Below are 14780 nucleotides of genomic sequence, written 5' to 3' on the forward strand. Positions count from 1 at the left end.
AGAGTCCATCCTGACCTCCTCCATCACAGTGTGGTTCCCCGGCGCCACAGTCCAGGATAAGAATAGACTGCAGCGCATCGTACGTGCTGCTGAGAAGGTGATTGGCTGCAAGCTCCCATCCCTCCAGGACTTGTTCTCCTCCAGGACCAGGAGGCGTGTGGGTCGGATCACAGCTGACTCTTCTCACCCTGGACACACGCTATTCTCCCCTCTCCCCTCAGGCAGGAGACTACGCTCCATCCAGACCCACACCTCCCGCCACCTGAACAGTTTTTTCCCCTCGGCCATCAGGCAAATGAACAATAACTCCTAACAGCAGCTCCTTGAATTCCTTGAATCCCTTCTAAGTCTATCTGATAGCTCAGTCACAGCTCTTTTTTATACCAAATATGTGTTATATGTGTTTTATGTCGCACGTTTGCACCAAGAAAAATTCCTAGTTTGTGAACCCGTTCTCAAACAATGGCAATAAAACGATTCTGATTCTGATTCTGATTCTGATTTAACCATTAGGCATCTCAAATTTTATATTCAGGCAGTGAAGACGCTACTTCAGAGCAAATACTAACTTCACCCAAGCACTTAAAGCAGTACATCTACAGGGTCTGATGCAATCCAAAATAAAAGTAGCCTACTGAGCACAGTTTATAAATATTATAATATAGGACATTTTACGTTAATACCTCTCATGAAATTCCACATTCTAATACACTACTATCCGATGAAAAGGATTGAGCTGAAAAGGAGACGAAACATGGCTCATTAGGAGCCTGGGCAGCCATTTTGCGACATCCTCTAATTTGAAGACTAATTAGATGTTTTCCAGAAGAGTGCCTGTACAACCCCTGACCTCTACAAGCCAAAACACTGTCACCTTCTTTGCCTCCTTGAGCTGACATTTTTTAAATAACCTTTGTCCCTTGTGTCAACAACCCAGAATATAAGTGAAGGCAGGGTGTCCATTGGTTACTTATTATCGTCATCATCGTATATCGCACTGCCATGGTTTAATCATGCAGCTGATTAATGGTGATTGGAATGCTTTACAGATTGTTGGGTTAAAGAGGGTCCCCATCTAAATTCATATCACTTTGCTCGGGATGGAGCTTTGGGTTTTTAGACGTGTCAGTCAAATGCGTGGCTGTAATAACTGTAAACCAATCATGACAGTAGGGTGCCGGGTTGGTGTTGCACTGGATAGCATCGCCCTATGATTACTCACGCCAAATTTGCATATTGCTATCCAGATGGCACACAAGTGAGTCAGTAATGTGACATTTGGTGTGGTATTTTGTTGCACATCGCAGTGACGGCACCCTGGGCTGACAAACACCTTTTACCCTTGTGCCAAGGTTAACAAAGCATTTGCGCAACCGATTACCACGTCACGCCTGAAGCTATTGTGGTAACCAGCAAAACATTGATCTGGGAATTTGTATTCAAACAACCAGCTATTACATTCTATTATGTAGGGTTTTGTGTTGATTATTCTAAAATGTGGGTGTAATAATTTTTTCTGCCGACCCCACACAGTCAGATAAAAGCAAAGCAATCCATGCAGATGCTACCATCAGCGTCATAGCCACACGTTTGCTCTATGATATTGATGATTATTGGGATGATTTGCGACAAATGTTAATCTTTTACTACTACTCAACCCACGTAACAGAGGGCATTGTGGTTGCATTTGTGTTGCTATGGTAACTGCTACATAACGCTTGTACATATAGGGCCCTAATTTACTAAATATTTGCGTGTACTAAAACACGTGCAAATAAGAATTAGGCATGCAATCCATTTTGCGTCCCTGTCTTCATTAATATGCAAAATATTTGCTGGGCGTCAGAACACTCACAATTCTGGGAGAAAAAAAAAGGCAAGTATAATTGTTTAGCACACACAGCCTGATTTAATCCCAGGAACACCACCCATCCGTCAAGCATGGTGGTGGTAGTATTATGATCGGTGCCTGTTTTGCTGCCAATGGAACTGGTGCTTTAAATGGGACAATGAAAAAGGAGAATGACCTCCAAATTCTTCAGTACAACCTAAAATGATCAGCCCGGAGATTGGGTCTTGGGCGCAGTTGGGTGTTCCAACAGGACAATGTCCCCAAACACATGTCAAAAATGGTCGCGGAATGGCTAAATCATTCTAGAATTAAGGTATTAGAATGGCCTTCCCAAAGTCCTGACTTAAACGTGTGGACAATGCTGAAGAAACAAGTCCATGTCAGAAAACCAACAAGTTTAGCTGAATTGCACCAATTTTGTCAAGAGGAGTGGTCAAAAATTCCACCAGAAGCTTGCCAGAAGCTTGTGGATGGCTACCAAAAGCGCCTTATAGCAGTGAAACTTGCCAAGGCACATGTAACCAAATATTACCATTGCTGTATGTATACTTTTGACCCAGCAGATTTGGTCACATTTTCAGTAGATCCATAATAAATTCATAAAAGAACCAAACTTCATGAATGTTTTTTGTGACCAACAAGTATGTGCTCCAATCACTCTATCACAAACAAATAAGAGTTGTAGAAATTATTGTAAACTCAAGACAGCCATGACATTATGTTCTTTACAAGTGTATGTAAACTTTTGATCACGACAAACTGATTGTTACACACACGGCTGCAGGCTCAGTGGCGCCGCTGCAAAGACAGACAATGGACGGAAAAGAATCCTCCTTGTGTACGTCAACATATTTGGAATGACATAAAAAATAATAGACGAATCGTCTATTCAGCAACATCCTTTTATAATGTCATACTAAATACTGGGTGACTTAAGGGGCTGGTTAGAACAAATTCAATTGATGTTTTGCTTTCATTTCAGATGCAGGGCCGTGAGGTGGTAGTAGTGGGGCAGTACAAGTACCTGGGAGTCCACAGCAGACTGGACTGGAAGGACAACAGCAAAGCTGCATACAAGAAGGGCATGAGCAGACTCTTTTTCCTGAGGAAGCTTAGGTCTGTTTGAGCAGACTCTTTTTCCTGAGGAAGCTTAGGTCTGTTTGAGCAGACTCTTTTTCCTGAGGAAGCTTAGGTCTGTTAATGTGTGCAGCAAGCTGTTGGAGATCTTTTTTCAGTCTGTTGTGGCCAGTGCCCTGTACTTTGCAGTGGTTTGTTGGCGGAGCAACACCAGCAAAAGGGACTTAAACCATATCGACAAACTGATCCGGAAAGCCAGCCAAACTATTGTCACAGAGTTGGAGGCGTTTGTGTCAGTGAGGGACAGGAGGACACAGGACAAACTGCTCGCCATCATGGACAATCCTGCCTACTCACTCCACCAGACAATTGAGGAACAGCGGAGCTCATACTCCAACCGGCTCCTTCAGCTTCCTTCCCACAGTGTTCGATTCAAGAACTCCTTCATTCCGCACTCCCTTGAGCTATATATATATATATATATATATATATATATATATATATATATATATATATATATATATATATATATATAGCCACTATGTTAGCTCCCTCTCTTTGTTTATAATGTATATTTGCTGCTGGATCTACTCTTTATTTTATGCTACCATTTTTTTGCTGCAGCTGTTACATATACTGTAATATTGTACATGGTAATTGGGATTTGTTATATATTGTATATATTATATACAAATATAATATAATATAATAATATAACATATCAGTATATATTATATACTGTATATATAATATGTAAATATTACCTATGTTATATTTTTATTGCTGCCACAGTACATTTTTAGTCTACTTTATATCCTTTCCATCCTTACACTTTCCATCTTTTGTAACTGAGCTAGCGTGTGGAACAATTTCCATTGTGAAACAATAAATGTTGTCTAAGTCTAATTTAGTGTTTTTTTTCAATGGCGTTCCTTTTTTCACATAGAGTTCACATACATATTAACATATCTCCTATTTGATAAAAATGTCTCAAAGTATGCATTTTTGCTTCTTGAGCACATAAGTGCAGCGTCATTCCCATGAACACACCTTCAAAAAATGTGTTCTCAATGTAGATGCACTTTGGACTGTTGAAAATGCCCATAAAATCAGAATCAGAATAGTTGTATTGCCATTAAAAGGTGGTATGTTTGAAAACATAGCTAAACGTGACAGGTAGGAGCCTGATAACACGAACGTGCAGTGAATGATCCAGTCTCTCCGTGGTGATGCCCCGTATACTACACACAAAATCCTATTTTAAATAAGGCGGTCTGCACCATTTTTTAATTTTCCATGCAGGGTTAGTAAATCACACGCAGCACGCCTTTGTTTTACGAAATATACACACAAAAAAAGTTGGCCTCTCCTCTGCAGAGCTATTAAGATAATATATGAGTAGTATAACAAAGGTAAGGTTGTTGGCAGATGCAGGATATGTTGACACTGGAGTATAAAAAGAGAAAAACACAACAACATGGGCCAGTTACCACAGCCTTCTAGCCTTTGACTCCTCAAAACTCACAACAGATCAAATCAGAGGATATCCTCAACTCTCCATTGCACTCATTTCACAGCATCCCTCTATCCAACCAGCAGTCCTGCCATCCCATTAGCTCTGCGAAGCGGAGCTGTTGGAGTTCTGAATGGCCCAGAGGAGGAAGTGGAGGATGGGTTACTGAGTCCATTGTGTGCGTCTGAATATTTTGTGCAAAAGCGTGAATGCCGTTCTGAGTGTGTCCCACTGGTTCTGTTGACAGCCCAGTGAAACCAGCAGACCCGCAGCCTCCTTTTGCAGCAAAGGGAAGCGAATCCACCAAGGACTTGACATTTAACAACTGAGAAAGAGGGTTCACATTTAACCGCTGAATGTTAACAGTCACAATAGCCTCAGTTTGTAAGGGACAAAGCTTTGGGCTCATGGCTGGAAGTAGTTTCTACCTCGTGATTACGGTCCCTAGCACAGCATGCTGACCAGTGTGAGGAGCTCGGTCATCCAGATGGAACTGAGAGTAAAGGGCTAGTTCATGTGGCTGTGGCATCTAGTTCGGATGCCTTCTAAATGCCTCGCTGATAGTATTTCAGGCACACCCAACCGACAGGTGGCCTCAAGTTAGAGGGAGGGACCTCTGGGAACATGCTTTCTTTTGGCTTCACTTAAACACCATGGGAGACTCGAAACGATGGGTATGTTGTTTCCTTTAATGTTAATAAGGTGACAGTGTTATGCCGAGGTATAGTTATAACAATTTTCTGGACAAATTATACTATTTATAGTCACGGTGGAGAGTGGGTGTGGCGCAAAATATTTTCTTATTCCGCGGACGTGAGGTAGCAGAAAATATTTGAGAAGCACTGGGTTAGATTTAGAACATGCTGGAGGGATTATGTCAGCTAGACCGGGGAACACCTTAGTGTCCTTTAAGGTAGGCGTAGACCAAAAGTTTGGACATCCCCCCTGAAACTGTTAACCCCGTAATTTAGACCTGTATAAGCGGATGAACGAACGGATGAATTGAGAATGCTTATGATCTACAAATATAAAACATTGCCAGATATCTCTGCTTTTCGGTTTACCTAATTATCCCATCTGCCACTAAATAGAACAAAGAAGGCACATTTAAAATAGGTCCAACAGCTACACTACTCAAATATCAGTATGCATTTATATTGCATTTACTAATTAGTGTCAAATGAGCTACAGATTGCAAGGCTCTCGTTCTTTTTAAAATGCAGTACATTGCCCTTTTTCAGTGAGCATCACCCTTAACCTCATAACTGCAGATCAGCCCCAGGACACCTCAGCCCAGGTTGTTACTGACATAGTCCTGCCTCTCCATCTTGACAAATGATCCCTGATAGTCTGGGCAGAAATGGAGAAGCCCAGAAGGTTGAGGTACACCTCATATCAGGTTGCAAGTACGATACACAATGAACCTATGTGGTTGAGTGCATAGGCGCCGATCCACGGACAATGACGAGCACCCATGTGGGATTGATTGCAAATGTTTTCTCACCACCAAGCAAAAACCGTGCATGCTCAGAAAAGTAGCGTCAGATTTACCACCCGTCAAAGCGCCCATTGGCAGAAATGTAGATCGGCGCCTATGGTTGAGTGTGACCCAGTGTGTGATACGGCAATAAGAGATACAATTTATTGAAGTAGAGCATTATGATGTTCCTACCTCTGTTCCTACACCTTAAGGATAAGGTGACCCACTTCTTAAACAGTCAACAACAGTGTAACAGTGTCATCATTCATGTTGCTTTTAGTATATATTTACATAGATGAAAAAAAAAACAATTTATCCCAACAGTTGATTAACATACCAACTGACTCCATTTGTGGGCTGTTGAACGGCAGACTTCCTTTGAGCGGAGGCGAGGAAGAGGTAGAAGGAAAAGAGGAGGGTCTGTATATCGTGAGCAAGGATAAGCACAGATTTATCTGATGTCTTCTTAAAATAAGAGAAGTAACATCATCAAAACTGCCCTTATCCATGCCTTCATAGACCAGCCCTCCTCCCCACTGAGACGTACAGTTGAAGAGCACATTCATTGAAGTGGACGACACAGAAAAGACTCCAGTGAAACAGTTCAAAACATACTGCTCAGATATAAGTGGAGATTTGAACAGAGGAGAGAAAATGGATCAGTTGGGGTTTAAGGCACAACATGATGAAACAATACAATGTGGGTCAGCAGCAACAAACATTACAGAATATTGTTACAGTATGTATGTATGTTATGTCCTGGTTTTTAGTGAGATATTTCCTAACAAAGCCCAAACAGCTCTTACACCAAGGGGAATATGTGGCAAACACAAAAACAATGTATTAGTGGAACTAACTCAGCCTTTCAGGGGTGTAACAGTACATACTGCATGTGTATTTCAGACCTTAGGTGCAAAGCAATTTGTTCATACTTATTCCACCTCAGTGCATCTTATATACTTAAAACATGTATTCACTGGATGCTGAATTATTCCAAAATAGTTTGGATGATGTCTTCAAAAATATTTAAGCTGTTCCTGTCTAAAAAAGGTCTACATGAATGATCTGATCAAGAGGAGACTTTTATGTTTTCTGTAGATGTGAAAATGTGAAATATCTTTCTACTAAATAATCAAGCTGCTTGTGCAGTAGAGAAATGGTACTTGTACCATTGGAGAGGCTGAGTGTTAGCTTTAAAAGGCACTGACTTTGTTACATACTGTTTTTTTAAAAAAATATTCATATATTACTTTTTCACTGCTTGCTTGGTTTCAACATTTGCCCATTTTAAGTGTTTGTGTTGTCTGGGTTTTTTTTCTAAAAGTGTTTCTGTTGAGTTTGTTTTTTTAATCTGACACTCTTTATTTAACGTGGCTGTATAGCATGTATATACTGATATAAGGGCTGTGGAGCAATTACCAATGCAAAAGCAGTGCAGCTGCACCAAGTACAGCGGTTTTAAAAGGACACCTGCATCAATATATGAATTGTCATTTGTTAACAACGTTGAAGGAGAGTGTTTTATTTGTGCATATTACTACTAACAGTGCAAAATGTTAAGTAAATGCATTTGCAATTCTGTATGTTACAATGTCAAATTAGTAAAGTGCAAAGAGATTCATCACACTACATTGTAGTGTCTTTAAAGATAAGATTACAAGTTGTAATGCTTTTTCAAACAAATTAGTTTTTGGCCAGCATCCGAAACCAACTTGATCTTAAACAATTTAAAGTCAAATTGATATCTAACAGACAGTTTCCAAACTTTGGGTATTTCTCCATTGACACATATGTTTTATATAAATGCAACATGATTGGGGTAAACGATTTATGTCTGTTCTGTATCTATTGCATTGTTTTTTTCTGGGGTTCCACACTATTGTTGATCACTATTTTTCTTTCACTCTATATACTAAGGGGTATAAAGTAGAAAATAGTAAATATTGACAAAACCTTTGACACAAGGTCATTTTACCGTTATTAAAAAAAAAAAGGAATGGAAAGTGGTAATTGATTAGTGATTGATGCTCACTTCTCAGATGTCTAGCTATTGTGGGATTTTTTTTTAGGTCTGGCATGGCGTGAAACGAGGGCGGTAAAGGATTTTATTTATGGAATGAGGTAGATATCTGAAATGCTTCAATATGATGGAGTGCGTACATCAACCCTAATATGTTTATAACAGTTTGTTAAAAACTTCAAAAATACAAATGTTTCCGTAAAATTGATCATATGTATTAAAATAATGCTCTTGATCAGTATACAGCAAAGGAAATAAAATGTAACATTTGGAAGCTTTTGTTTTTAGGGTCCATCTTTCCGGCGAGAAAAAATGTTTTGACGTCAGGACGTAATTAAGAACAATATATAATTGTAATATGGCAATATGCAAACAAGTCTTGTCCGAAGACAATATCAACCTTAACCGCTACATTGTGAGCATGGAAACCTAGTCTTTCTCTTGTTGCCTTGCTTAATAATAATTCCAATATGTCAACTCTTGAGCATTCAAACTTTTACATTTATTGGTAATTTTTTGGAGCCCAAAAAATAAATGTAGGTTTGACCTTTAACACTATGCAATTAGCTAGGTTATTTATTTAAGATTTCTTTGTATTGTTTGCAGATTGTTGTTGAAATGTTTTTAAAAGTAGTGTATGTACGGGTACACCCCTTGAACGAGAGCACAAGGACTAAACTACACACAACAAAAGAGCTCTATATAAGAGGGACAGGGGAATACATAGGGTAGAGGCAAAACACTACAACTGAGACTTCAGGTAAAAGCTGCCTCCAAACACTGAACAGTAAAAAAATCTATTTCAAAAATTCAGATGACATTTCTTTAGTCTTCAACACTCATATGGTAGACACAGAAATGACATATCAGTGATTAGAGACAACTTTGACCCTTTGACAATGAAGAGCCTTCCCTACCATGGTGACTTTGGGAGCGGACCGGCCAATGTTTTTCTCCTAAAAAACAGAACCAAGTGGTTATTTATCAAGCTGTTCCGTCTCTACTTTAATACAACAGACACTTCCAGTAACATGTTCATAAAGAGTTACAAACATTCAGAAATGAGCAGAAATAGGAAGTTTCCATGGGAATTACCTGTACAACACAGAAATGTAAGTAGAATGCATGGACATCTTTAAACCATATTTTACATAAAACAGGCAGGTTTTGTATTTAGTACACCAAATTACAATAACATGTCAAATATTCCAAACTTTGTCCATAACATTTCTTTAATTCCCCAACTGAAATTTCCATGGAAATTGTTCAGAAATCCGCAGGAAATTTCCCGAAAATATTCTGCCCTTTTGTCCCCTAGTTACATTAGGAAATTAATTAATCCCCTTGCTGTTTTTTTTAGGTTTCCCCCCTAAAAAATACATATATTTTCATGGGTGGTTTATTGTACAAGAAAGAGACGTAATATAAAAACAAAAAAAAATGATATTCATTTATTGAAATTCTATAAAATAAATACATAGTTGATTCAGCATTCTGATACACACAAATTATCCCCCTACTTTTATTTGGGTACTTTTTCCTGTGTGGATAAAAGACAGATGTCACAGAATTGGTCTCGTCCATTCAAACCTATCCACCAGCGTGGGAAATACATTTACCATAAGAAATATGGTGTTTTCATATCTTTGTAAGGGGGTACACTTAAAGATGATCAAATCCCCCTGCCCCCACTGTACATTTGTACTTTGTGTAGTAGTTATTTTTTTAAAGTTATGGCACATCTTACAAATAGCTTCAGGTGTCCTTCCTCTTGGTTTCATGTCCCTCACACATAAGGAGTGGATATCCGTGAAAAGAAAGGTGGTGATAAAAAGTAAGCGCTGTCGTTGCTCCCTGACTCCACATTGCCATGCAACACTTTAATCTATCAATATCGATTTCCCATCCCCCTTTTCATTGATGCTGCCTCCAACGCCGAAGAGAGGTGTTGCCCAGAAGGATATGCGTGACCGTGCTGACCGAAAACTCTATGACCAATTGAATTAGTACAGTAATGATAAGAAAGGGTGGCCTATTAAATGAATACAGCTAGGCCACAAATAGGCTGATTAGCATACATTTCAGAGTTTCCACATGAGTGTACTGATAACTGCTGGGGGTTAACAACATGGAATCCCTTGTGAAAGAAACATTCAAACAGCTCATGTCAGCGTTTCAGTGCTAATGTACACAATGGATGAGTAGAGGCAACGTACAATTCAATAACCACTGTCTTTTTGTTGGAGCTTTCGTCCCTCCTTAACAACATGTTATTCTATTTACTACACTTTTGGAAACACAACCATATAGTAAAGTGCATATTAAACTAACCTGAGGAAATAATAACATTATTTTGCTGGTGTATTAAGTTTGGGGCCATGCGTGAGCTGAGTAAAATATGTAATGGTCACTAGTATTAGCATTAGTACCAGGACACTTATACACAAACAAACATTCAGCTATGTCAAAAGTGTCAAACTCCCAGCCCATAAAAACACAATTCGATTACGATTCAGGGGCTTCCATTCGATTGTAAATAGAATATTTATGCATCTATAATTATTATATTGTATTATATTATTATATTGTATATTGGTAATATATTGTATATTCCATTCATCCATCCATTTTCAACCGCTTGTCCCTATTAGTATTATTTATTCTAAATGTAATAATTAAGTATTACAAATATGTCTACAAGGCTCCTCCTTTGGCTACTGATGCATGCAGTATTGCGTCTTTCCTATATATATATATATATATATATATATATATATATATATATATATATATATATATATATATATATATATATATATATATATATATATATATTAGGGCTGTGAATCTTTGGGTGTCCCACGATTCGATTCAATATTGATTCTTGGGGTCACGATTCGATTCAAAATTGATTTTTTTCAATTCAACACGATTCTCGATTCAAAAACGATTTTTTCCCGATTCAAAAGGATTCTCTATTCATTCAATACATAGGATTTCAGCAGGATCTACCCCAGTCTGCTGACATGCAAGCAGAGTAGTAGATTTTTGTAAAAAGCTTTTATAATTGTAAAGGGCAATGTTTTATCAACTGATTGCAATAATGTAAATTTGTTTTTAACTATTAAATGAACCAAAAATATGACTTATTTTATCTTTGTGAAAATATTGGACACAGTGTGTTGTCAAGCTTATGAGATGCGATGCAAGTGTAAGCCACTGTGACACTATTGTTCTTTTTTTTATTTCTATAAATTTCTAATGATAATGTCAATGAGGGATTTTTAATCACTGCTATGTTGAAATTGTAAGTAATATTGATACTGTTGTTGATAATATTCATTTTTGTTTCACTACTTTTGGTTTGTTCTGTGTCGTGTTTGTGTCTCCGCTCAATTGCTCTGTTTATTGCAGTTAGTTAGTTAGTTAGTTGCAGAGTGTTGCTGGGTCGGGTTTGGTTTTGGAATTGGATTGCATTGTTATGGTATTGCCGTGTATTGTTTTGTTGGATTAATTCATTAAAAATAAATAATAATAATAAAAAAAATAAAATAAATAAATCCCCCCAAAAAATCGATTTTTAAAAAATGAGAATCGATTCTGAATCGCACAACGTAAGAATCACGTTTTTCCCACACCCCTAATATATATATATATATATATATATATATATATATATATATATATATATATATATATATATATATATACATATATATAGGTACCACTAAACAAGAAGACCTGGATTTAGGAGCATATCCATCTACACTTGTAGACAATATTGAAATATCACAACAGATTGCTAACAAGAAGATACGGAACGGAGAAACTTCTGCAACAAAGACCAGAAATTCCAGGAATTGGAGAATCACATCGGTTCAGATACAAACTGTTAGGAATAAGGAATACTCGTTGTTACCTTTTGAACCCTAATAAGAAAAAGACTATCGACTTTGTATCGCATGAGTTTATATCCTAAAATCACAAGGCCAAGCAGAATCACAGGACACGGTGCTTTGCTTATTGATAATATTTTTACAATTCAGTCTGATAATAATACTACAAGTGGTCTGCTAATAACCGACATCAGTGATCATCTAGCAGTTGAGAGAATTGACAAAGACTATGCACGGAGAAGAGTTAGATTACTTGTAAGAGTGATTCAGAAAATCTAAATTGGGACAATGTATACAATAAAAATGATGTAGATGAAGCATGTGGTACATTTGTAAACACTTTCATGATGCTTTATGGCATCATTGTCCATGGAATACACTGAGTAGGAAGCAAAATAGAACAATCAACCATTGATGACAAAGGGATTGAAAAATGTTTGTAATAAAAATAATACATTATACAGAACATACCCTAATCAGAAGTGCTAATAATGGATATTATAGAAGCCAACATCATCGTTTAAATCCAGAGCAGCCATCTTTGAAACTAACTCAGGGGTGGTGAGAATGCTGCGACTTCACGAGTCAGCCGTCAAGGTAATGTAGTATACATTTAGCAACATCCTGGCGTCCCCACTTCCCTGTCAACATCTGTGGGAGTGAGTCTGTGGGGGTATTTCCTTAAAAATTGTGTGTCTACTTTTGAGTGTGCTTGGCATAAAAGGAGTGAAACCTCAATGCGATTTGTTTTACAAACTATGCACACAGTTGGACTTCTGTTTATTGCTTCCTTCGCTTCTGTAATTCCTGTCCAGCGCTCTTATTTTTGTTTCCACTTCCTGTTTGCACCTGCCACCCCTTTGATTTTAGCGCTGGCTCTGTCACCTACCCTGATTGGCAATCAGGACACACATGTCCCTGGTTGACAATCAGGAAGCCTTTTAAGCTAGTTTTGTCAGTCGGATGGGACTGGATAATTGTTTTGTGCCATTGATAGTGTACTAGTTAGCTTCTCTGTGCTGCATAGATTTTACTTTTGCTACATGTTTTTTGTAAGTATTTTCCACTCACCCGTGGTCTACTCTTGTTTCGACCATGTTGACGCCCGCTGGGTTGTACGGTATAAATATACTTTTTACTTCACCTTCGCTTTTCACATCTGCATTTTGGGGTCATGTCGTAAGCAACGCTGCCAGACCATAACACACTTATGTACCAATAAAGCCTATTTTGTTAGATGTATTTAAATCATGTGCTTTTTTTTTTATTATGTTACGTTGATAACCAATTCAAAAATTACAGGTTGATCAAATGTTTGAAAACAATAAAACTTTTGCTGTAACTTTCTAAGAAAAGCAATCACCAAAAATAGCCTGCAAAATCCTGAAGGAACTGGTTTGTGTTTAACCTTGGATGCGCTACAGTGTTGTGAATGGCCACGCACAATCGAGACATTTTGCCAGACCTGTACCTAGTCTTTCACCTCCCCTCAGCTCTCTCTTATATTGTCCATGTTTGGAGTTTCTGAGGCGGACCGCAACTTTTTTCCTACGCTTTGAAACCTGCGGCTTATGAAACGGTACGGCTCATTTATGGATTTTTCTTCACTAACGGCCATAATGCAAACATTTTTTATGAAGGGTGTGTTCTTATTTATACTATGGCGCTATCTTTTGGATGAGTTCGCTCAGTGCAGGTGCTGCGGAATGAACGTCTACAGTATGTCTGTTTAGTGCTTTCAACCGGAAGTACACGTGCCGTTTCGTCTTTTAGTCGTTCATAGCGTTCCTACTCGTATGGATTCTTCATTCATCACTGCAAGTAAAGTTTGTAAGTTTTACAATATAATTAAAACTATTAACCGTACCATGTGTGATGTCTGTAGGATTGTTTATATGCATATTTGTACGTGCTATCGTAATGTAATCAAGCTAGCGTTGTTAGCATGAACTAATATGCTAACAAATGCGCGCATGTATGTGTTAGTATTACTTTTTTTAATAAACATGCAAGGCAAAGAGTGCCTACAGCGCTCTGTGGTCTTTTAGACATACTATGCTTACATGGAATCCTGTCAAAAGACATGCTAACATCCATAATAGGAAGGAAGAAGCAAAAGCGGTGCGAACAAAAGCAAAGGGAAGGAACGAGAGCCGGGGTCCCTGTTAGGCAAAAGGCTAACCCCAGTAGACCTGCAGTACCGTTGCTCCTACTAGAATGGAGAGACTGTTGTGTGCTTGCTTTCACCTAAACTTGGCTCCATGATGTCTGAGACGTGGCCATTCTGCCATGTTAACGTTCCGAGCGGACAGAGATACAGCGAGCTCCGTTAAGAGTCGAGGGGGCAGGCTCTGTATATACATAAAAAAACAATGGTGTAGCAAATCCTTATTAGCTACTAAACTTTGGTTCCTTAATGTAATACGCCGGCCATTTTATTTGGAGAGGGAGTTCACCAATGTAATGGCTCCAAGCTCTAATGCTAAAGCTAACGCTAACAACCGGACAGTTTTGTAGTGATTGCTGGGGATTGCAACTACACAATTTTGAAAACTGTGTTTCCAAAATCAAAACAAATTCTGGACTTTAAAACTAGAGGAGAAAACATGTTGGACTTAGTGTATACTACTACTACTCTTGAGATCCATATAAGGCAGTGGTTCTTAACCTTGTTGGAGGTACGAACCCCACCAGTTTCATATGCACATTCACCGAACCCTTATTTAGTGAACAATATATATATATATATTAGGGCTGCAACAACTAATCGATTAAAATCGATTACCAAAATAGTTGGCGATTAATTTAGTCATTGATTCGTTGGAACTATGCTATGCGCATGCGCGGAGGCTTTTTTTATTTTTATTTTTTTATTTTTTATTTTTTTATAAACCTTTATTTATAAACTGCAATATTTACAAACAGCTGAGAAACAATAATCA

General features: G+C 38.2%; 1 protein-coding gene across 3 annotated transcripts in view; it reads right to left on the minus strand.

Annotated features, from left to right (window-relative positions):
• The window catches only part of LOC133655868 (protein shisa-6), a 202139-nt gene that overhangs the window by 44639 nt on the left and 142720 nt on the right, over positions 1-14780 (minus strand). For 2 of the 3 annotated variants that reach the window (XM_062056455.1, XM_062056454.1), the window contains exon 5: positions 8860-8898. The exons of the other annotated variant lie outside the window; for it this stretch is intronic. In XM_062056455.1, coding sequence (XP_061912439.1) covers positions 8860-8898 — 39 coding nt within the window. The remainder of the gene's footprint in view (positions 1-8859; positions 8899-14780) is intronic. 3 annotated transcript variants of the gene reach the window in all.

The sequence above is a fragment of the Entelurus aequoreus genome, linkage group LG08 (assembly GCF_033978785.1).
Source record: "Entelurus aequoreus isolate RoL-2023_Sb linkage group LG08, RoL_Eaeq_v1.1, whole genome shotgun sequence".
Taxonomy (NCBI): Eukaryota; Metazoa; Chordata; class Actinopteri; order Syngnathiformes; family Syngnathidae; genus Entelurus; species Entelurus aequoreus.